We start from the raw sequence: 25065 nt of genomic DNA on the forward strand, positions 1-25065 counted from the left end.
CCCCAATCCTCTATCTTCCCACTAGCTTTGGCTTCCTTGTATACCCTCTCTTTTGCTGTTACTTTGGCTCTGACTTTACTTGTCAGCCATGGTAGTGTCCTTCTTCCCTTTGAAAATTTCTTCTTATTTGGAATGTTTCTGTTTTGCACTTCCCTCATTTTTCACAGAAACTCCAGCCATTGCTGCTCTGCTGTCTTTCCTGTAAATGTCCCTTTCTAGTCAACTTTGACCAGTTCCCCTCTCATGCCATTGTAATTTTCTTTATTCCACTGAAGTACTGACACGTTGGATTTTATTTTTCCCCTCCCAAATTTCAAAGTGAACTCGATCATATTGTGATCACTGTTCCCTAAGGGTTCTTTACCCTTAAGCTCTCCTATCACCTCTGGATCATTGCACAACACCCAATCCACAACAGCCGATCCCCTAATGATGATCTATGTTTAGGAGAATACCATATGCTTAGACTTAGGAAACAAAATAGACTGTCAACTAGTGGGGAAACGTGTTGAGCATTTGCAGGAAGTTTGAGAAATTGCCATAGTTGTATGTGTATTCATAATGGAAAACTTCAATAATCTAAAAATATTCCAGGGATGAAAGGAGTAGAGGGAACTGTTGTGAAGCAGGATAGTCCTCTTAGGGCTCTAAGGAATCTGGTTTCATTTCTTACGTTCATGTGAAGTCAATGGAATTGAATTTTGTGTTGGAGACCAAAGGTAATAGCAAATCCAAATGTGATGTCTAATGATTGTGAAAATTAATAAATTTAGAACCAATTCTGGGAATAATTTTAAATGCACATCAACTGTATAAAATAAGTGGTAACCAATTAGATGTGCGTTAAACATCTTCTCTAATTTTCAGGGAACTGTTTAACAGGGAAGTAATCTAATATTCCTCAGTTTGCATAAGTCCAATAGTTAAAATGTTACCCAAAATGATTAATACATGGAGTAGTATTCTAAATTAAAAGTAAAAATTTAAGAACCACTTAAGAGACAAATAAATGCTTTATGGGCTGTTGTGGGGGTGCAGGTTATGACGAGGTGATGGCAGGTATCTTTCAGGATGACAGAATTAAGGAGAGGTAGTAGTCTTCCACAACTCTAATTACATTGTGAAATAGGGACCATGGCTAGAACAAGGCCAGCCACCTCAACAAGAATGCCATTCACTTTCATTACCATCTTATCTACTTGTGTGGCTACTTTTAGTGAGCTATGGACTTAGACCCTAAAATCCCTCTGTACATCAGTGCTGCTAAGGATCCTGCTATTAAGTGCCAGTTGGTCCCTTTTGCAAACAAGTATTCATAATGGCAACAGCATCATAATTAATCTAGGTTTTAAGTTCATCTGTTGTACTCATGATACTCTTTGCATTAATATATATATTCTTCAATCCATCAGTCCCATCACATTCATTTAATTATCCCTGCCTGTTCTACTATTCAGACTTGTTAGTCATAACTCCTTACCTTCCCCTCAAACCCACCACTTGTTATCTGGCTCCTCTATTTCCCATCACCACTACCCCTGCTACCTTCACTCTGCAAAGAAACATTCAAGGTCTTTTTTTTTTCTCAAATAAAGGCTGCTGTTTCTCTCAGATCATCATAATACCAATGCATTTAAAATTAATCAAATGTAGGGCAAGTTACTATTCAGTATTTTCATGTTTACCATTAATAAATTTTCATCAGCCATATTTTTCTGCAAATGAACCCACAATATTGATGAAATCTCAGTAAATCTATGAGTGTTTTAGTGAATAAGATGGATCCATCAGACTCAATAGGTCTTTGAAGAAAATCAACATTTATTTCCTTCAATGGTGATGAACCACCTTCTTGAACCATGTCATCTGGTGATATGGTACAGCTATTCCCATTACACAAGCAGATGGTAAGAGCCAGGATTTTGACCCAGTAACAATAAGAAAAGTGGCAACACATTTCTATAGAAATGCATGGACTTGGATTTGATAATGCACTGGTATTCAAAATAACAAGATATGATTAATGGAGACACTCATTAAATTATACCAAGCTAGGGTACTTCAACACATAATGGCTTGGGTGAATAAATAAAGACAGCTTATGTCTACAATTGTCAAATGCCTTGATAAATACCAATTTTCCATTCACAGTTGGAAGGGGCATTTAGCTGAACAGCAGGTCTCACAAGATAAGGGGGCACTCATGCCATTACAGACTTATAGAATCAGTGAAAGGTTACAGCACAAGACACTTGCCCTTTCAAGCCCATGCCAGCCTTATGTAAGAACAATCCCAATTTCCCTATCATCTCTTTTCAAATATTTGTTATAACACATCTTGAATGTTACACCTGAATCTGCCTCCACTAACATCCCTGGCATTGCATTCCACTTGTTGAGCGTTTTCCCCTCTGGCAAGTTCCTTCCCTTTTGACTGCATATAGAATTCTTCACCACAAGTCTATACCAGTTCCCTTGAACCCTGCCACTTCCACATCTCATCCACCACCACTGCAGCGTACATTAATTTCCTGCTAACTTTCTTCAACAAATGGAAGGGAGCTGGTTGTATTGTGGTATAGTCTATTTGCTACTGCATTGTCCAGAGCTGTGATGAAAGATACAATAACTTGGGAAATTCAACCTCCTATTGCTTGCCATTCCTAAAAGAAAATATTTTTGCACACAGGTACTCATTGACACCATTTTTGCAATTTTCCAAACTTTTAAAACTATATTAATATCACAAAGGAAGCTCAGAAATGTCTAGGCCTTGTAAACAAAACAGATAAAGACTAGGTCAATTTAAATTTTCAAAACTGAGATTAATAGGATTTCTGTTAAGTACTAGGTATTAGTTGTTATGGAATTAAGGCACTAGATGGAATTGGTAAAACTCACATGACTTCACCAAAAAGCTATATTCCTAGATACTTTCAATGCAATAGCAATACAGGTTGAGAAGCAGCTTACTTTCATTTCCCTCTCAGCCAATAGATGGTGCACATGTGACCTTCCACCCTTTTTATTTTCTATTTCCTACAATTTGAAACTGATGTAATGATAACTATTGCAACTCCCCCTTCATTTTCTCAACCATGACAAAAACCTGTTCTACTGGTTCTCCACACATGATGCAATAGCTGAGATCATTTGAATGTATATGTTGCTATATGCAAGACATGACAAAAAAATAGACGCATGATTAGATCATGTAAGTTTTTGAGATTGCTCTGCCTTTCAACAAGGTCATGATGATTCTGTACCATCTCTTCTTGTATGCCCTTTGCCTGTCCAAAAACCTATTGCTCGGCACTAAATGTACACAAATGATATAGATCTACAACCCTCTTTGAATAAAGAAACTTGTCTTCCTCAATGTGGCATTGAAGGGCTACGTATTAGAAGATGGAATTGATAAGGATGAGTGCTAACAATCAATGTGGACATGGTGGATTAAATGCCTGACTCGCGCTACATTATTTCATGACTGTAACCACCCTGAGCCAAAATCCTCTAGTCCTAGATTCTTCTACCTAAGGAAATAGCCTTTTAACAGCTGCACTGTCAGAAGTCTCATAATCTTTTTCATGTTAAATTTCTAAATTCCAATTAGTACAGGTTAAATCAATAATATGGCAACCTCTTCATCACAGGAATCAATGCAGTGATCTGTTACGAACCCCGTAACTGGGTTACTTACCAGCAAAGATACAGGTGTCCGTTGGAGTCTGATGATACTATTTTTAACAGTATTTATTAGTAAAAATACACAAAAATAATATCAATGCAAATATACAGATAATATACGTCATCAATACTAAACCTAAAAGTGCGGGTATAATAATAATCAATAAGAAATAAGCTCTATCGTTGTCTAGGGGATAATGAATTGTCCGATGGAAATATAAAGTTCGCTTCAGTTCACACAGGCTGCCGTCGTTTGCTTGTCGCTGTGTTGCAATTGTTGGAGAGAGATAGGAGAATGGGAACAGTTACCGCGAAGTGTTTTGCCAACCTTCTTTTATGATTTCGATCCGTCGGTGTCTCGTTGTTGTGGCCGTTCAAGTGTGACCTCTCCTTTAGCTAAACTGTTCTTCCGTGATGAGCCCGCCACCCAGGCAAGGGAGGACACACACGAGCTCTCACCAGCTTCGCTATAAAACGCTGTCACTGGATTTCTAGCGTTTCTCCTGGTGTGTCTAAGGGGTGTTCCCCAGACCCGTCTTTTATTCTCACTCACGGGGTCTCAGATGTCAATCAGGTTGGGATGATGCAATCCCTCAACCAGACCACTCTGGTTGCCCCCTGAGGGGTTTCAATGAATAGTACAGTACTCAATACACAATTCCTTCTCCAAGACAATAGCAGTAATCAGTGGTTCCGTTCCGCTTATGTCAAGAGACATTCCACCTGGTTGTGTATTCTGCGTCTCTCTCTCTCATTTCCTGACATGCTGTGTATCTCTCTCATCTCCTGGGTCTCATACCTGAAATACTAGCGATCTTGCGATTCTCAAAAAGGAGGGGGCGACTTTGCACCCGTCGGCCCCTCAGAGTTGCTCCACATTCGTAACAGACCAATGGATCAATCAATACACCAACTCCAATGCAAGTATAGTGGATTCTGGATAATTAGGACACATTGGGACCAGTACAATTTGCCCCAATTAAGTGGTTGCCCCAATTAACCAGTTTCATCGAAATGGTTAAAAAAAAAGTATAAAAAACTGCTGTTTGAACGAGTAACAGTTTATGTATTTAAATGAAATACAGAACAAATTAGAACACCACCAATACCTCTACAGTACTATAAAACTGTGTATTAATTCTTAATAATTATCAATGGAAGAATTCATTCAGTGTATGTTACTGTGTTCTATAGATTAACTGACTGTAAATAAACAATATCAGCGCAAACACTTAGTGCAGATAATGGATTGTTTTCATACAATGCTTTCGACAACTGCATCCTCCAAATCTTCAATTTTACTGTAATATTCAAGATGATTGTTAATACCTTCAAATTCTTCGTAATTCCTAACCTGTCACTCCTGGCCATTTCTAGCATCCCCAAGCCTGAATGCTTGAAACCGCGGTGAGCAAAACCATTCCAAATTGTCTTACTGCTTATATCTCGACAACTATCAGTGACAAAAATCACTGCTTTTTGAAAACAAATGCATGCAACTGATTTTATTTAAAACCTGTTTGCTCTAAGCATGTTAGTGTCTAACGGCTACACACAATTGCACATGACTGACGCTACTTCGGCAACAGTCTCCTGTCCCAATTAAGTAGCATAGTGTCTCAAATAAAGAAAGGGAATCCTGGCTATTTTCTTGATTAGTTTTTGTTCTTCAAGAGTTGTCCCAAATTAGCAGCTGCCCCAATTAATCAAAATCCACTGTACTTTCCTGGACTAGCAAACTGCACATTGTAGTCCAGAAAAGGTCGCACCAAATCCAACTTAGAGTCACAGATTTGTACAGGACAGAACTAAGTCCTTTGCCAGGCCATGATCATGCTTACATTAGGATTTATCCTTTTATGTTATACACATCTAAATATCTGTCTAAATGCAGCATCATAGTGGCAGTCAACTGGAAGCTCAAGGCCTCAGAGAGGGAAAGGTCGGAGGGAATTGTGAAGACCCAATATAAATGAGAGCTGGGATCAGAGGGTGGAATAGGGTTGGTAGTGTCTGAGGAGAGAGGAGAGTTACAGTGTTCAGAGAAGGTGTGGCGGGAGGATAATGAAGGCTCCGAGGACACAAGAACTGATGGTGAGGCCTGAGAAACTTGGGATTGCAGAGTGGTGGTGGGGAAGGAGAGACTGGGGTTCCAGCGGCAGCATGTAAAGTCTTAGCCTGGAGTTGCTGTCGGTAACAGAGAACAAGATCAACCACGTATTCACCTCAAAGAAGTTTTGAAGATCACTCCATGATATAAGAGTGAAACGTGGTACAGATGCAGGATCAGGCCACCATCTTTTGATCACCAAAGTACAGATGAAGCTAAAAAGAAGCTACATAGTACCCAATCAGCAACTGAAGTACAATGTGCAAGTCAAAGAAACAGCTTTCCATTATGTTCCAGCCACCTGAGGCCTTAATATCAAAGATGAATAGATTGCTGTCAGAGGCAATAAATGAAACTCGTGAGGAAGTGCCAGGAAAAAGGCCATTTGAACATAAGGAGTGAATTACACTAAGAACAACGGAAACAATCAACAAGAGGAGAACACGAAAAGTGAAATACAATAGAAGCAGAACTAGGAACGAGAAAGCAGAGGCATAGAGGGAATATGACAGGGAGTACAAGGAAATAGGATAAACATCAAGAGGGGCAGAACAAAGTACATCAATACTCTAGCATCTGAAACAGAAGCCTAAGCAAATAGGAATATCAAGGAACTATACAATACTACCAACAAGATCAACACACAAATGAAGGATAAAGATGGAAATGTCCTAATCGAAGAAAATGAACAGCTCTAACATTAGGCACAGTACTTCAATGAACTTCTGAACAGACCCACCTCCTTCAGAATCTCCTTTAATTCCAGAAGCATCAGACTTGGATGCCAACTGTGTCAAGCCATCAAAGAAGGATATCATACAAGAGGATAAAGTCGGGAAAAGCAGATGGCCCAGATGGCATACCACTAGAGGCATTAAAGGCAGACCCTTTTTTGGAAGAAGGCCTCAAAGCCCTCTGCTACTTTTTGGACACCTCCATCCCCCATCAAGAAGGCCTCAAAGCCCTCCACTACTTTTTGGAGAACAGACCCCACCAGTTCCCCAGCACCACCACACTCCTCCAGTTGGCGGACCTTATTCTAACTCTCAATAATTTCTCCTTTGGTTCTTCCCACTTTCTCCAGATCAAGGGCGTAGCCATGGGCACTCACATAGACCCCAGTTATGCCTGCCTCTTTGTGGGTTATGTGAAACAGTCAATGCTCCAAATCTATCCTGGCACCACTCCCCAAATTTTCCTCCGCTACATTGACGACTACATTGGTGCTGCTTCCTGCACCCATGCTGAGCTCGTCAATTTCATCAACTTTGTCTCTAACTTTCACCCAGCCCTTAAATTCACTTGGTCCATCTCAGACACTTCTCTCCCCTTTCTTGATCTCTCGGTCTCCATCTCTGGAGACAGACTATCCACTGACATCTTCTACAAACCCACTGACTCCCATAACTATCTTGACTATACCTCTTCCCACCCTACCCAATGCAAAAATGCCATTCCCTATTTCCAGCTCCTCCGTCTCCACCACATCTGCTCCCAGGATGAGGCTTTCCGTTCCAGGACTTCTCAAATGTCCTCTTTCTTTCAGGATCGTGGTTTCCCTTCTGGCGTCATCAAAGACTCCAAGAGACCTGTGACAACTCTGGAAGAGTCATGAGCTTCAGTGGCTAAGATGGGAGAGACTACGCAATGAACAACTGTTGCCTGCATGCTTCACTAGTTGCAGCTTTATGGGAGAGTGGCAAAGAGAAGGCCACTGTTGGGAAAAAAAATCTTAGCTAGAGGTTGCCAGAAGGCATATGGGAGACTGAAGTCAGCTGAAGAAGGCTCTATGGTCTGATGAAACTACAATTGAGCTTTTTGGTCATCAGTCTAAATGCAACGTTTGGAGTAAGCAAAACCACATATAATCAAAAACACACCATCCCTACTGTGAAGCATTGTGGGGATGCTTCACTATAGCAGGCCCTGGAAGGCTTGTGAAGGTAGAGGGTATTGGAGTATAAAAGTTGCATTGTTTGCTGTGTAACCAAAACTATGTAGTCAGCTTTGAGCTTGCTATTTGCTATGCATGTATCCAATTTAGTAGGAGAATGAAATCTTAAGAATGTAGAAGACAATGGTGTGTTAATGAGAGGTAGCTAAGAGATGTAGATTATGTAGTCAGCTTTGAGTTTGCTATTTGCTATGCATGTATCCAATTTAGTTTGCTGTGTAACCAAAACCATGTAGTCAGCTTTGAACTTGCTATTTGCTATGCATGTATCCAATTTAGTAGGAGAATGAAATCTTAAGAATGTAGAAGACAATGGTGTGTTAATGAGAGGTAGCTAAGAGATGTAGATTAGAACATGATTAAGTCAATGGGTAGAAACAATAGTGGCGGATGTACTTGTGATACGCAACTATAGACCAGTTGCTAATGCAACTAAACCAGGAGATTGCTATAAAAAATGCTATGTACAAGGATCGGTGGGCAATCAGTGACTAGCTCAATGACTGTCTCAGCTTTGATTTGCAAATTAAAGTTTAATAACTTCTTGAAGAATCTTCTGCGTCTCCTGGTCGTTTGTGGGGCACGAGAAACCACGACAAGGGTAAAATGAATGCAGCAAAATACAGGGAAATCCTGCAGGGAAACCTGAAGCACTCTGCAAGAGAACTGTGACTAGGGAGAAGATCTGTTTTCCAGCAAGACAATGACCCCATTCATAAAGCCAAAGCTACACAGGAATGGCTTAAAAACAACAAAGTTAATGTCCCAGAGTGGCCAAGTCAGAGTCCAGACCTCAATTCAATTGAGAATTTGTGTCAGGACTTGTAAAGGACTGTTCACTCACGTTCCTCATGCAATCCTACAGAGCTTGGGCAGTTTTGTAAAGAAGAATGGGGAAAAATTGTAGTGTCCAGATATGCAAAGCTGATACACACTTATCTATACAGACCCGGGGTTGTAATTGCTGCCAAAATGCTGACTTGAAGGAGATGTGTAATTATGCAATCAATTGTTTTGTTTTGAATAATTCTAATAAATTTCGACCAATTTGTAGAAATTTGTTTTCACGTTGACATGAAAGAGTCTTTTCTGTTGATCAGTGTCAAAAAGCCAAATTAAATCCACTGATTCAATATTGTAAACCAAAAAATATGAAAACTTCCAAGGGGGTTGAATACTTTTTATAGGCACTGTAGCTGCATTGAGAGAAGTACATAATAAATGGAGCAGGCAAGTCCAGTGGGCAAAGCAGCCAAAGATAGCTGGGGTTGCACCAGAGGGCTGGTGGGTTTAAGTACACTTACCTTAATAGAAGGAGCCTTGCAGGCAAGAAAAACCTGGGAGCATGGATAAGTTTGTGGATTATGATATAATGGCAATCACAGAAATGTGGCTGAGGGAAGGACAGGAATGGCAGATCCTGAGTATAGAATTTTTCAGGTATGATGGGGAGGGGTTCCAAAAGAGGAGAAGGTATTGCACTGCTGATCAGAGAGAGCAATACAGCAGGATTCAGAGAGAATATCCTTGACAGATCAGCAAATGAAGCTTTATGAGTAGAACTTAGAAATATGAAAGCAGCGATCAATATGATGGGGTTATACTATAATCTTCCTATCAGCCAGCAAGGTTTGGAAGAAAAAGTGTGTAGATAAATGTAGGATGTAAAAGCAGTAAGGCTGTAGTATTGGATGATGTTAACTTGTCCAATATTGGCCAGGTTTACCTCAGTGTGGGGTACAACTTTGTAACTGCATCCAGGAAGGTTTTTAAAAGCAGTATGTAGAATTCTACTTGGGAGAGAGCTGTTCTTCAGGGAATAACCAACAGAATTAAAGAGAATTCAGAAATGCTTTCGAAAGCAAGAGGGAAGCTAGGAAAAGAGTAGGTCACCTAAGGGAACAAAAGAGAAGTCTGTGTGGAGCCAGGAATATGTGCTGTAATATTCTCTAGAGAGATGGTCTGGAGTATATGTGTATCAATAAAGTGAATGTGTTATGGATATTGGTGCACATTAAAATGAATAAATCCTCAGATCCTGATGAAATTTGTCGCAGGATGTTATGGGAAGCAAGGGAGGAGATCGCTGCAATTTCAGCAGATTTTTTCCCCACCCGATCCAGAAGACCAGAGAGTAGCTAATGTTCCCATATTCATGAATGGAGGTAGGAATAGATCAGCCAACTAAATACCAGTGAGCTCTGCTTCAGTAGTAGGAACTTCATTCATAATATTGAAAAATACAACAGACTCAACCATATAGTGTTGTCTTTACCTGCTCTTGCTAATTATCATCTTAACAAATTTAGCATTGAAATAATTATTTCTTGCTTACAAACTTTACATAACGACATACCAATTGCCTTTGTGTAATGCCTGGCTCCCAGCAATAACTCTGGTGCACGATACCAAAATGTTACCACCACTGGATCCAAATCAGCCAAAGGCTTTAGTGGAGAATTAAACAGTCTTGCAAAACCCATATCAGCTAGAAATTAAAGAAAATATGAATTACAATTTATCATCCATACATTGTGATATATCAACATGGCTTTAAAAAAAACAAAACAGAATATGATCCTTTTTACCCATTCTTAGTTTTGAAATGATAGCAGAGATCACCTACTGGACTATTACCTCTCACTTGTGTTATCAATAAGTGGAATGTGTCCGTAAGTCCTTATTGTTAGGCTTAATTCTTTGTATGAAAGATGAGTTGTAACTGTTTGACTTGTATAACTCCCACAAAAAATAAGCAACTAATATTTAAATAATCAATGCAAATTAAAATTCCCAATAAAGAGTAAAACTATTAACAAATCAACATTATCAGGTTCGTTACACAAGATCAACCATAAGTTTTTTTTTGTTCCCCAGCTTCTCTCCCTGTTCTGGAAGAATTTTCTAATGGTGATCTATATGACTTGCAAATTTTTGGTATATTAATCAACTAACCATCTTTTATCAGAGACTCGTTTTGGAAGACTGCCAGTGCGTGAGGTAACCATGGAGAGATTAGTTTTCTTTTGCTCTCATCTGAATGATATCACTTTACAATATAGCATCATTGGGCACTAAAGAATGTAACAGATGCTATCCCAATCAAGGTCAGCCAGGCAAATTTGTCTGTCCCTGCCAAATCTTGTAATAATATCTGCAAACTGCTATCTACAAAGCGGAGATTAAATTATATATTTGATGAAGGCCCATGAGCAAAATACAATTGACTGCTTGGTGGGTGGGGGAGGGGGCAAGAGTTGTGTTCTTAGAAGATGGTCATTATTGCGATCTTGCATAATGCGGCACCATGTTATCTGTATGTGGGTCAAGAAATGCTAACTTTTAAAAATGGTATTATTTATTTAATTTCTGGCACCTAAACAGCTATAATGGAAGGGTTGTCTGTAATGCATGCAGCAATCCTTGGCTCGTGAAGCAGTAGAAATCCTATGTGAATCCTTTTAAGGTTTTATTTGTTTTTTATGTACTTATTTATCACAAATATTTCAGGATATTTTAATTACACCCATTTAATTCTGCCTTCCTGATCTAATTACACTTGACAATCCATTGCCAAAGTACATTTTAATTTTCAAAGTCTGTTTCAATTAGATGTATTATGCTACAGTATATCAGGGCTATCCAAAATGTAACCACTTATGCCAAACGCAAGTGCACCCTTAAGGTTTTAATCTTCATTCCATATCTTGATATTTATGTCTTTTCCTCTGGTACAGGGCTAGATAACACCAAAGGGTGCTCTGCCTGGAACTTAATGTACTGTGTTGGGAAAATAATTTATTGTTAAAAAAAAATCTACCATTACATCAAAAGAAAAATAATCCAGGAACAAGGTCAGAGGCTTCATCGCTTTCTGCCAGCTCTCTTTTATTTAAGAGGAAATGGAAAATTCATAAGATAATATCTCAGATAATATACCATTGACAGAATAACTTTAATAACATAAGGGCAACACAGTGGTCTAGCAGTTAGCATAATGCTTTACATCACCAGCAATCTGGTTCAATTCCAGCCTCTGCCTGTAAGGAGTTTGTAAGTTTGTAGTTCTCCTCGTGACCACATGAGTTTCCTCTAGGTGCTTTGGTTTCCTAACGCATCCCAAAGATGTACGGGTTAGTAGGTTAATTAGTCATATAGGTGTAACTGGGTGGCACAGGCTCACTGGACCGTAGGGTCTGTTACTGTGCTGTATCTCTAAATAAAAAGAAATAACATGCAAGAGTAATGAACGTGATATTTAAAATGACTTGAGATCAATCAGCATTCCACGTATGTCAGTTTAGATGAAAATGGGTAATATGTGAATAATGGTATCATTAGGTGTGCATGCACCTGACACCAGAAATAACCTCTTGCAAAAACAATCTGATTCAATTTTGTGAATGATGTCATTTTATGAAGAAATATTCAACGTTCAAAGTGAATTAATTATCAAAATACATGCATGTCAGCATATACAGCCCTGAGATTAATCATCTTGCAGGCATACTCAATAAATCCATAATAGAATAATAACCATTACAGAATCAATAAAAGACCACACCAATTTGGGCATTCAACCAGTGTGCAAAAGACACTGCAAATACAGAAAAAGAAATAATAATAAATAAATAAACAATAAGTATCGAGAACATGAGATGAAGAGTCCTTGAAAGTGAGTTCAGTGACATTAACATTAACTCAAATTGGATACCTGTAACACATGGTTATTTCAGTTACTGTTGCCTTCCTGTTGGCTTGAACTAGTCTAACTATTCTCCTTTGACCTCTTTCATTAACAAGGCGTTTTCACCCACAGAACTACCACTCATTGAATTAATTTTTTTTTGCACTTTTCTCTGTAAACTCTAGAGGCTACTATATAAAACTTCATCCAATGGTCTATTATTTCTGCAGCCACTCCTTTAAAGTCCTTCCAGGCATGCCAAGGGTTCTGGTGTCTAATCTGCCTTTAATCCAATTAGTTTTCCCAATACATAAAAATCTGATGGCTTGGCATTAGTGCACTAAATCTTCATTATTTACAAACTGACTATCTGTAGATTTGCTGTTCTCTATGTCTGCTTTACCGGCTGTGTGTGCCACCAGGATTGGGGTCAAAAATATGAGAAGCTATATGGCCAAAACTGGAGATCTGAGCGCAAACTAGGGGGTGGAGTGAAGACAAAAATGACTCCAGATGTGCAATCTGGAACTAACAAAACACTGAAAGAACTTAGCATCAAGCAGCATCAGTGGAGGCAAAAGACGTAAGTCGCTGTTGTAAATCAAGACCCTATAACTACACTGAAAGATTAGATGAAAGATTTCCAGTTTATAGTTATAAAGGAGGGTGGGATAAAAGCTGGTAGATAATAAGTGGAACCAGACCAAGAGGACTTGGTGGGCAAATGGAACCAGACTGGAGGGGAGAAGCAGGAGTGGTAGAAAGTAAGAAAAGTAGATGGACACACAAGTACATTGAAAAAGTTCCAGTATTCACTGGAAAATTTAATAAATTACTGTGTAACATGTCAAAAATAATTAAAAAGTACAAAAATAAAACAAATCTGCAGATACAGGAAATCTGAAGTAAACAAAAAATAGTGGAGGAACTTGGGTAGCATCTTTGGAAAGAGAAATGGTTAATGTTGCAGGTCTGACCCTTTCTGATCAAACTCTTGAACCTGAAACACTTACTGTCTTAGCAATTCTGCTTTTAAGTAAAAGTGTACTTGATAATATGAGTAATACTTAGAAAAATCTGCAAGTCCAGCACAGTCAAAGTCCTGAAGGTGCTGGTTTATCAGTTTTACTCTTTGCTCCTTGTGATAAGGATTGTCACAAGTTCTTCCCTCCTCCTGTTTAAAACTGGGCCATCTCTTCTTTCTGGAATTTTAGCAGTCTTTCACAGAATTGTTTTAAATTATCTGCCATTTCCTGAAAAAGACAGGAAGCTATGCAAAGGCTCAGAGTATTAAGGCCATGTGTGCAAATGTAAATTGAAGATTGGTGTCATATAGGGTCAGAACAAATGCAACTAAGTGTAAGAAAGGAGGCCTGTCTAGGGGTTTGAAGCCTGTCTGTGTGTGTGAGTCAGTGGTAAGGTAGAAAGGGGCTTGTTTTGCTGTTGGTTGTGTTGTTCTGATGAACATCATAGGCATCCTATGTTGGCGTTGGAAGGTATGGTGTCACTTCAAGCCTGCCCCCAGTACATCCTTGGGTTGGTAGTTAATGCAAATGACGTACTTCAATGTATGTTTCCTTGTACATGTGATAAATGACTCTGAAATCGCATATCAGATCAAGTCCCATAAGGAGTTGTGCAATTACAGCACTTTGTTCCAGGGTGCAACTTGGCTGTTTTGGCTAATTTTGCATTCTTTTGCAGATAATCTGAATGGTCTTTTTGTTAAATACAACTAGGTTGCAGGCCAAAAACTGGGCAGTCCATCTGAGCAGTATTGTATAAAGTCCACATTCCATGGAAATGGTTTCATTGTAGTTTGTGTTTTGATTTAAGTTGATTCAAACAAGCATCTCTAGTAATCCACAAAGCATTCAAGAATTTCTAGTGCTACTTCTTAAAATGCTTTTATGACCTTCATAAGCAAGTGCTTGTGTGATGGAAGGTTCCAAATCCCTCAAACTATACACAAAGGAAACAAAGTCCATCATATGTGAAATAGTGATATTTACCTATTTTCACACGCCCTCGTTCTGCCCCTTCACCCATTACAAGGATATTTGCTGGTTTCTAGAAGAAAATAAACAAAAAGAATTAGACAGGTTAATCTTCTGAAACAAAATGTGAAATATAGATAGTATCTGGTACAATATGGATGATGTATCTCAGAGTTATGAACTGCCATCGTGTATATTAATGTTAATGCACCTAATTTCCTTTATATAAAGTGCCAGTATTTCTTCATGGACAGAAGGGAAATTGAAAAGTTCAGCAATTCTTGAACATTCTCATAATCATTCCATCAGATAATGGCAAATTTAGAGTATTTTACTGTATGTTTTATTATTCATGGATATGACGTAGCAAGGAGGGATGAAAATGCAATGATGAAAAAAGAAAACAGAATGAAAAACATTAATTATTGAGTCATAGAGCCACAGAGGCTGCAACACAGAAATGGGCACCTGGCAGTCTGTGCCAAACTGTTATTCTGCCTAGTCCCGTTGAGCCACACCTGGACCAGAGCTCTCAATACCCCTCCCATCCATGCACTTATCCGAACTTCTCTTAAATGTTGCAATTGAAACTCCATCCAAACTTCTGCTGGCAGCTCATTACACACTCACAACACTCTTTGAATGAAGAAGATCCCCCTCAAGTTCCTCAAGTATGTAATCAATGACCTCTAATTCTAGTGTAAATCAACCTTGGTTAAAAAAAATTGCCTGCAATTACCCTATCTAAACTACTCATAATTTTGTACGTCCCTGTCAAATCTCCCCTCATACTCTGACGCTCCAGGGAAAAAAGTCCTAACCTATTCAAACTTACCCAACCCTCTAGTTAGACATACTTTGCGTATATGGGCTCAGTTCAGGAAATGCTATGGTTTCCAGGGGTTTTCCATTTCTAGCCCTGTTGCACATAATCACCTTTTTTTACTTACCACGTTCAATTCAGCATTCCATGTTTGGTACAGGAAGGGCATTAGACATTTTGAAGATCTCTTCATTGATAACTGCTTCGCTTCTTTTCAACAGCTCTCTGTTAAGTTCAACCTGCCTAACGCTCACTTTTTCAGATATCTCCAAATCTGACACTTTACTGCTCCTTTAATTCCTAACTTTCCTGAAATGCCTGCGAAAAATGCTATGGACCTATTTCTCTCCATTAATCCACTAGGTAAAGGTTTAATTTCAATTATCCAAGATAAACTAGCAGCCTTACGATGGGCCCCTGTGGATAAAATTAAAATGGCCTGGGAGCAGGATTTAAATATCTCCTTATCCGAGGAGAGCTGGGACTCAGTTCTCAAATCGGTTAACTCAACCTCTCTTTGGGCTCGCCATTGTCTCTTACAGTTTAAGATTGTTCATAGAGCCCATATGTCTAAATCTAAACTATCTCGATTCTACCCTGGTATTAGTCCGCTCTGTGATAAATGCAAGAGGGGCGTGGCCTCTCTCATCCATATGTACTGGCTCTGTCCTAGCTTGGAGAAATTCTGGAAAGATGTCTTCACTACACTATCGGGTATTCTGAATCAGCACCTAGAACCTAACCCCTTAATTGCTCTGTTCGGTTTTTGGGGCGAGACAGATTTATGTCTGGGTCCGACCAAATGCCGCATACTATCCTTTGCCTCTCTCCTGGCGAGACGCTTGATCCTCCTTAGATGGAGAGATGTTGCCCCGCCCACTCATGCGCAATGGCTTAACGACATTATGGCCTGCTTGGACCTCGAAAAAATTCATTATTCAGTTCTCAATTCGGATTTAAAGTTCCATAAGATCTGGGGGCCTTTTATCGAGTACTTTCATAACCTTCCTCTTGACTAGGGTTTTTTTTTCTTTTCAGTCCCTTGCTTTCAGCTCCCTTTTTTTTCTGGTAGTAGGCATTATTATCCTCTGTTGCTAAGTGTATTTACAGTCTGGGAGTTTGACTGTCCGGACTTATACTCTCTATATTGTGTGGTGGTTGGTCTGGAATTGTTGTTTTTTTTTCTTGTGTTGTGGGGTTTGGGGAGTACACTAAGCTCACTTGTCTTTAATTTAGGTGCTTTTTTGTTAAAATTCTCTTCCTGTGTAGCATATTGTTATTGTATGCTTAACCTTGCTCTGTATTAATGCTCCTCATTGAGATTTGGGGTTTTTAATTTTGTAAAATGTTTTGAAAAACTAATAAAAAAAATTTTTAAAAAAACAAAAAACAAAAAAAACTTCCCAATAACTCAGGTCCTTAAGTCCTGGCTCTTATGACAGTGATTGAAGTTACCAGAGATACACTGAAGCTGGTGATATAGAAGTCTTTATTTATCACAACAAGTAGGCATCCTTCTGAAGGCACTCTAGGTAGAGACTATCACATTTTTAGACCCTTAAGATCGAAGGTAACAGCAGATGATGCAATACAATTTCAATAGTTACAATAGTCACTTACTTCAATACTTTGGACTAACAAATCCTCCTTTGAATTATATATCTATAGTGGGAGACACCTCTGAATATTTAAAAACACTTGCTGGGACAATCTAATTGATGCAGGTATGCTATAAGCTCCTGAAGACCAGAGAGCCAGATGCCCAAGGTGAGTGTCTGTGTGAGCTGACTCTCTAAGTACACAACAGATCACTTATTGATAGTAACTACACCTGTACAATGTTTGATATGCTAAGTCACATCAGCCTGGTCTGCCAGCTTGAACTCCGGTCCCAATGGTACAAATATTCCTGGTTTCCTGGTATGATGCAGACCAATTTACATAACCCCGTTATCTTAATGTTTAGTTAACGCATATGCAAACATCTCATTTTACAAACCATATCTCTTGTGTCAGCTTGTACTCTTCAATTTACTGCTTGCAATTTACAAGTTAAAACTGAAGACTGGTTCTTGCTTGAATTAATATCTGCTATATTTGCATAACTCCAGAAAACTCCCCAACACTGTAAATTTTCATTGTACTCTTTCATTCTTATTGATATCTTTCCTGTAGGTAGGTGACCGCAACCGCACACAATACTCCAAATTCTGCCTCACCAACATCTTGTAAAATTTCAGCATAGCAACCCAACTCCCGTGCTCAGTACTTTGAATATAAAGGCTAATGTGCCAAAAGCTCTCTTTACGACCCTAGCAACACACGCAAAATGCTGGTGGAACACAGCAGACCAGGCAACATCAAGAGGAAGAAGCATTGTCAACGTTTCCTGATGAAGGGTCTCGGCCCGAAACGTCGACAATGCTTCTTCCTATAGATGCTGCCTGATCTGCTGCGTTCCACTAGCATTTTGTGTGTGTTGCTTGAATTTCCAGCATCTGCAGATTTCCTCGTGTTTGCGCTTTACGACCCTACCTACCTGTGATGCTAATTTCAAGGAATTATGTGGATCTGTATTCCCAGATCCCTTTGTTCTACCACACTCATCAATGCCCTACCGTTCACTGCATAAATCCTACTTTGGATTATGATTCCAAAGTGCCAGATCTCACAAGCATCAAATTCCACCTGCCATTTTTCAGCCTCTTGTTTCAGCTGGTCCAGATCCTGCCGCAAGCTTTGATAGCCTTACTAGCTGCCCAACACCCCTAATCTTGGTGTCATTCACAAACTTGCTGGTACAGTTTACCAAGTTGTCATCCAGATCACTGATATAGATGACAAACAATGAACCCAGCACCAATCCCACCGGCACACCACTAGTCACAGGCCCCCAGTCACCATCTACTACCGTTCTCTGGCTTCTCCAGCTTAGCCAATGTTGAATCCAAATTATAACTTCATCCTGAATGCCAAGTGACTGAACCTTCTGATTTAGCCTCCCAAGTGGGACTTTGTCAAAGGCCTCGCTAAAGTTACGCAGACAATGTCCACTGCCTTTCCATCAATAACTTTCCTGGTAACCGCTTCAAAAAACTCCATAAGATTAGTGAGACACAACCTACAACACACAAGGCTATGCTGACTATCTCTAATTGGACCATGTCTATCCTAATACTTGTATAATCCTATCCTTTGGAATACCTTACAATAAATTACCTATGACTAATGTTATGCTCACCAGCCTATAATTTCCTGGCTTATTTTTAGTGTCTTTCTTGAACAATGGAACAACATTAGCCATCCTCCAGTAACCCAGCACTTCACCCATGGTTATGGATATCTTAAATGCCTCTGCTAGGACCCCTTCAGTTTCTGTATTAGCCTCTCACAAGGCCCAGGGGGACACCTTGTAAGACTCTAGGGACATCCATCCTAACTTTGGCTTGATAGCAAGCTCCTCCCCATATGGTCCATGACATCATTACTGTTCTGCCTCAATTCTATAGTCTCTGAATTCATTGTCCTGGGAAATACAGATGCAACCAATCAATTTAAGCTATCCTACAATCTGTTTCGGCTCTGTACATAACGACCATGCTGAACTTCAAGTGCACCAACTTTGTCTCTTGGTATCCATTTGCTCTCATATAATTTGTAAAAGCCCTTGGGATTCTCCTTTGCCTTCTCTGTCAGAGAAACCTCATGTCTTCCTTTAACCCTCCTGATTTTCTTCTTAAATGTTCTCTTACATTTCTTATACCCTAAGCACTTCATTTGTTCCTTGCTGCCTATACTAGCTATGCACCTCCCTCTTCTTCTAAACCAGGGCCTCAATGCCCTTGGAAAAAAACCAAACAACAAGGTTCTCGAAATATTCAAGTCTTGGCTTTTATTCTAACAGGATGATGAAAACTCTACTCTCAATATTTCACATTTGAAGACCTCCCAATAAAACAAGCATCCTTTTCCAGAAAACAAACTATCACAATCCACACCTGCCAAATCCCTTCTGATGCCATTAAAATTGCCCTTTCTCCAATTTAGAATCTAAACCCGAGGAGGAGTCCTATATTTCTCTATAATTATCTTGAAACTAATGGAATTATGATCACTACTTGCAAAGTGTTCACCTACATGTACTTCATCATGAGATGAGAGGTGTAGAGAGTCAGCATTAAATTCATCTGCGTCATTTCAGAGGATCTGTCCTGGCTCCAGTGTCTAAGTGTTATTACAAAGAAGTGCCATTATATAGATGAACAGTAGATTGTATATTGACTGGTTGCATCATAACTAGTATGGAAACACCAATCCCTTGAATGGAAAAGTCTACAAAAGTAGTGGATACACCATCATGGGTAAAACCCTCCCACCATTGAGCACATCTACAAGGAGCACTGTCGCAAGAATGCAGCATCCATAATCAAGAAGGAGGTACAGGCGCCTCTACATCAACACCATTAGGTTCAGGAACAGTTATTACCCCTCAACCATCAGGCTCTTGAACCAGAGGAGATAACTTCACTCAACATTACTCACCCCAACACAGAACTGGTCCCACAACTCACTTTCAAGGACTCTTCATCTCAAGTTCTCTATTTTTATTAACTATTATTGTTATTATTCTTTTGTTTGATTTTTTTTTACTATTTCCACAGTTTGTCTTTGGCATATTGAATGTTTGTCTGTCTTGTGTGCAGTTTTTCATTGAGTCTATTGTATTTCATTGTAGTTGAGACCTCTATAAATCATTAAGGAAATTTTCCTAAACACACTTGACAAACTCTATCCCATCTAACTCTTTTACAGCACAGGAATCCCATTCAATATGTTTGAAAGATAAAATCACCTATTATCACAAACTTATTTTTCTTGGAACAGTTTGCTATCTCTCTACAAATTTACTCCCTCTAAACCCTCCTGATTCCTATGTGGTCTGTAATACAATTACATTAATGTGGTCATCCTTTTCTTATTTCTCAGTTCCATCCATATAGCTTCAGCAGACAAACTCTCCAGTCTGTCCTGTCTGAGCACTGCTGTGAAATTACTCCTTACTAGTAATGCCACCTCTCCTCCTTTAATCCTTCCCGCTCTATCATATCTAAAACAATGGAACCCCAGGAAACTGATCTGCCAGTCCAGCCCTCCTGTAACCAAGTCTCACTAATGGCTATAAAATCATAATTCCATATGCTGATCCATACACTCAGCTCATCTGTCTTACCTATAATACTCCTTGCACTGAAAGACACACCTCAGAATATTAGTCTCACCATGCTAAACCTTTCAGTCCTTGTCTTTGTATGTAGGCTTAACATCCACAGTATGTACTTGCCCCACCACCACTCCAGCAGCTCTGGTTCACATCCCCCTCCAACTCCAGTTTAAACACACTGGAAAGCACGCACAAACCTTCTCACAAGGTACAGACTCAGCATCCTGCATATTAAATGATAGCTGTACAAAATGTAAGACAGTAAATTCTCACAGCAGTGCAAAGTACCAAAAGAGATACTGCAGTTAGCTTGTCTGAGCAACAAAAGGTTGGAGCCTTCATATTTATCAAAAAGGATATCAGAAATAGAAATTTTAATGTTTAACATTTTTTGGTAGCTAATCTTACAATCAAATGTTCTCATGTTTAAAAGAACAGATTCACATTTAACTTAATGTATTATGTGGTTGGGCAAGTTTTAAATTTTAAAAAAAATATGCAAACATACAGAAGTCAAGCATCATGAGCTGCATGAATTGCAAAGTTATGCATGTGATCAGCTGTATGTATGACCTCATGTTTCTCAGTAACACTTCAATATAGCAATGTGACTTTGATATTGAATCCTGCTTCTCATCAAGTCTCAGATTACATTATTTAGGCAAACATTCCAAAATACATTTAAATAGATATACATTAAAGATGACACAATTTGCTCAAATATAGCAAAGAACTGGCAAATACTGAACAAATGACTCAAAATAAAGGAACAATCTGACTTACAGTGGCATGCAGAAATTTGGGCACCCCTGGTCAAAATTTCTGTTACTGTGAATAATGAAGCAAGTAAAAGATGACCTGATTTTCAAAAGGCATAAAGTTAAAGATGACACATTTCTTTAATATTTTAAGCAAGATTACTTTTTTATTTCCATCTTTTACAGTTTCAAAATAACAAAAAAGAAAAAGGGCCCGAAGCAAAAATTTGGGCACCCTGCATGGTCAGTACTTAGTAACACCATCTTTGGCAAGTATCATAGCTTGTAAACACTTCCTGTAGCCAGCTAACAGTCTTTCAATTCTTGTTTGGGGGATTTTCGCCCATTCTTCCTTGCAAAAGGCTTCTAGTTCTGTGAGATTCCTGGGCTGTCTTGCATGCACTGCTCTTTTGAGGTCTATCCACAGATTTTCAATTATGTTTAAGTCGGGGGACTATGAGGTCCAGGGCAAAACCTTCAGCTTGTGCCTCTTGTAGTCCATTGTGGATTTTGAGGTGTGTTTAGAATCATTATCCTATTGTAGAAGCCATCCTCTTTTCATCTTCAACTTTTTTACAGAGCCCAAAGCACAATCAATGCACCCCCGTGCTTAACAGTTGGAGAGGTGCACTTTTCATGAAATTCTGAACCCTTTTTTCTCCAAACATACCTTTGCTTATTGCGGCCAAAAAGTTCTATTTTAACTTCATCAGTCCACAGGACTTGTTTCCAAAATGCATCAAGCTTGTTCAAATATTCCTTTGCAAACTTCTGACACTGAATTTTGTGGTGAGGATACAGGAAAGATTTTCTTCTGATAACTCTTCCATGAAGGTCATATTTGTGCAGGTGTCACTGCACAGTAGTGCACCACCAACCCAGAGGCTGCTAAATCTTCCTGAAGGTCCTTTGCAGTCAAACGGGAATTTCAATTTGCCTTTCTAGCAATTCTACGAGCAGTTCTCTCAGAAAGTTTTCTTGGTCTTCCAGACCTCAACTTGACCTCTACCGTTCCTGTTAACTGCCATTCTTAATTACATTACGAACTGAGGAAATGGCTACCTGAAAATGCTTTGCTATCTTCTTATAGCCTTCTCCTGCTTTGTGGGCATCATTTATTTTAACTTTCAGAGTGCTAGGCAGCTGCTTAGAGGAGCCCATGGCTGCTGATTGTTGGGACAAGGTTTGAGGAGTCAGGGTATTTATAAAACTTTGAAATTTGCATCACCTGGACTTTCCTAACGATGACTGTGAACAACCCATAGCCCTAACAAGCTAATTAAGGTCTGAGACCTTGGTAAAGGTTACCTGAGAGCTCAAATCTCTTGGGGTGCCTAAACTTTTGCATGGTGCTCTTTTCCTTTTTTTCACTCTAAAATTGTACAGAACAAAAATAATACACTAATCTTGTTTAAAATGTTGAAAAGAATGTTTCATCTTTAACTTTATGACTTTTGGAGATCAGTTCATCTTCTACTAACTTAACTATTCACAGTAACAGAAATTTTGACCTGGGGTGCCAAACTTTTGCATGCCACTGTCAATAGATGAAATGTATTTTGAACTGCCATGTCATTTCAATACAATCCTGTCCATGAGAGCTCTGGATAAAGACAAGCAAAGTGTTTCTATACAGGTATCCGTCCCCCACTTTTCCTTCGCTACATCGACGACTGCATTGGCACACATGCTGAGCTCGTTGACTTCATTAACTTTGCCTCTAACTTTCACCCTGCCCTCAAATTTACCTGGTCCATTTCCGACACCTCCCTCCCCTTTCTTGATCTTTCTGTCTCCATCTCTGGAGACGGCTTATCTACTGATATCTACTATAAGCCTACAGACTCTCACAGCTACCTGAACTATTCCTCTTCCCACCCCGTCTCTTGCAAAAATGCTATCCCCCTTCTCACAATTCCTCCGTCTCCGCCACATCTGCTCTCAGGATGAAGCTTTTCATTCCAGGACGAAGGAGATGTCTTCCTTTTTTAAACAAACGGGCTTCCCTTCTTCCACCATCAACTCTGCTCTCAAACGCATCTCTCCCATTTCCCGCACATCTGCCCTCACCCCATCTGCTCGCCACCCCACTCGGGATAGGGTTCCCCTTGTCCTCACCTACCACCCCACCAGCCTCCAGGTCCAACATATAATTCTCCGTAACTTGCGCCACCTCCAACGGGATCCCACTACCAAGCACATCTTTCCCTCCCCCCCCCCTTTCTGCTTTCCACAGGGATAGCTCCCTACGCGACTCCCTTGTCCACTCGTCCCCCCCCCATCCCTTCCCACTGATCTCCCTCCTGGCACTTATCCCTGTAAGCAAAACAAGTGCTACACCTGCCCTTACACATCCTCCCTCACCGCCATTCAGGGTCCCAGACAGTCCTTCCAGGTGAGGCGACACTTCACCTATGAGTCGGCTGGTGTGGTATACTGCGTCCGGTGCTCCCGGTGTGGCCTTTTATATATTGGTGAGACCCGACGCAGACTGGGAGACCGTTTCGCTGAACACCTACACTCAGTCCGCCAGAGAAAGCAGGATCTCCCAGTGGCCACACATTTTAATTCCACGTCCCATTCCCATTCTGATATATCTATCCATGGCTTCCTCTACTGTCAAGATGAATCCACACTCAGGTTGGAGAAACAACACCTTATATATCGGCTGGGTAGCCTCCAACCTGATGGCATGAACATTGACTTCTCTAACTTCCGTTAATGCCCCTCCTCCCCTTCTTACCCCATCCCTGACATATTTAGTTGTTTGTTTTTTTTTCTCTCTTTGCCCATCACCCTGCCTGTTCTCCATCTCCCTCTGGTGCTCCCTCCTCCCCCTTTCTTTCTCCCGAGGCCACCCGTCCCATGATCCTTTCCCTTCTCCAGCTCTGTATCACTTTCACCAATCACCTTTCCAGCTCTTAGCTTCATCCCACCCCCTCCGGTCTTCTCCTATCATTTCGCATTTCCTCCTCCCCCCACTACTTTCAAATCTCTTACTATCTCTCCTTTCAGTTAGTCCTGACGAAGGGTCTCGGCCAGAAACGTCGACAGTGCTTCTCCTATAGATGCTGCCTGGCCTGCTGTGTTCCACCAGCATTTTTGTGTGTGTTTGAATTTCCAGCATCTGCAGATTTCATGTTTGTTTCTATGCCAAGTTCATTTAACATAATAGAACAACTGTCATTTTGTGAAACTGGTGCAATTCTCTCAACGTACTATACAATATTAGTACGGCCCCTTAAATTGTTCTTAAATGCCACGTTAATTTGCCCAATCATAGAAATCTACCCATCCCCTTTTCTGCTTTCTCTAAATCATAGACTAAAACTTTTGACTGTCTTAGTTCTGTTGAAAAGTCCCTCAATTGTTAACTGTTCCTCTTTCCACAAATGTCACCTGCCTTGCAAAGTTTTTCCAGCATTTTCTGCTTTTACTTTTAATGTTAAGAATGAATGAGTTAAATATTGCCAGAATTTTATCTAAACAATAGTTCAGAAATCTAATGTTTCTGCTAAGCTCTTGCAATTCAGTTCCATGAAATTACAGGGTTTGATTGCTGCTTCAAATAATGCCTACTTCATGATTTACCATTTATTTATTCCATAAATAACTCAAACAACTGTCAATATCTAAGTTTGTAAAGTGCATAAATTCAAAGTTCAAAGTACATCTATGCCACCATACAAAACCATGAGATTCATTTTCTTGTGGGCATACTCAATAAATCCATAATAGAATAACCATAATAGATACAATGAAAGACCACACTAACTTCAGCATCTAACCAGTGTGCAAATGACAAAAAGTTGTGCAAACACAAAA

General features: G+C 39.7%; 1 protein-coding gene across 6 annotated transcripts in view; it reads right to left on the reverse strand.

Moving 5' to 3' along the window:
• The window catches only part of LOC140733085 (cyclin-dependent kinase 19), a 224103-nt gene that overhangs the window by 112845 nt on the left and 86193 nt on the right, over positions 1 to 25065 (reverse strand). For all 6 annotated transcript variants that reach the window (XR_012100218.1, XM_073055915.1, XM_073055914.1 and 3 more), the window contains exons 5-6: positions 14454 to 14511; positions 10111 to 10242 (exon numbers count right to left, since the gene is read on the reverse strand). Coding sequence is in view for 5 of the 6 variants with exons in the window: in XM_073055915.1 (XP_072912016.1) it covers positions 10111 to 10242; positions 14454 to 14511 (190 nt within the window). In the remaining variant the exon portion in view is untranslated. The remainder of the gene's footprint in view (positions 1 to 10110; positions 10243 to 14453; positions 14512 to 25065) is intronic.

This window comes from Hemitrygon akajei, chromosome 9, assembly GCF_048418815.1.
Source record: "Hemitrygon akajei chromosome 9, sHemAka1.3, whole genome shotgun sequence".
Lineage (NCBI taxonomy): Eukaryota > Metazoa > Chordata > Chondrichthyes > Myliobatiformes > Dasyatidae > Hemitrygon > Hemitrygon akajei.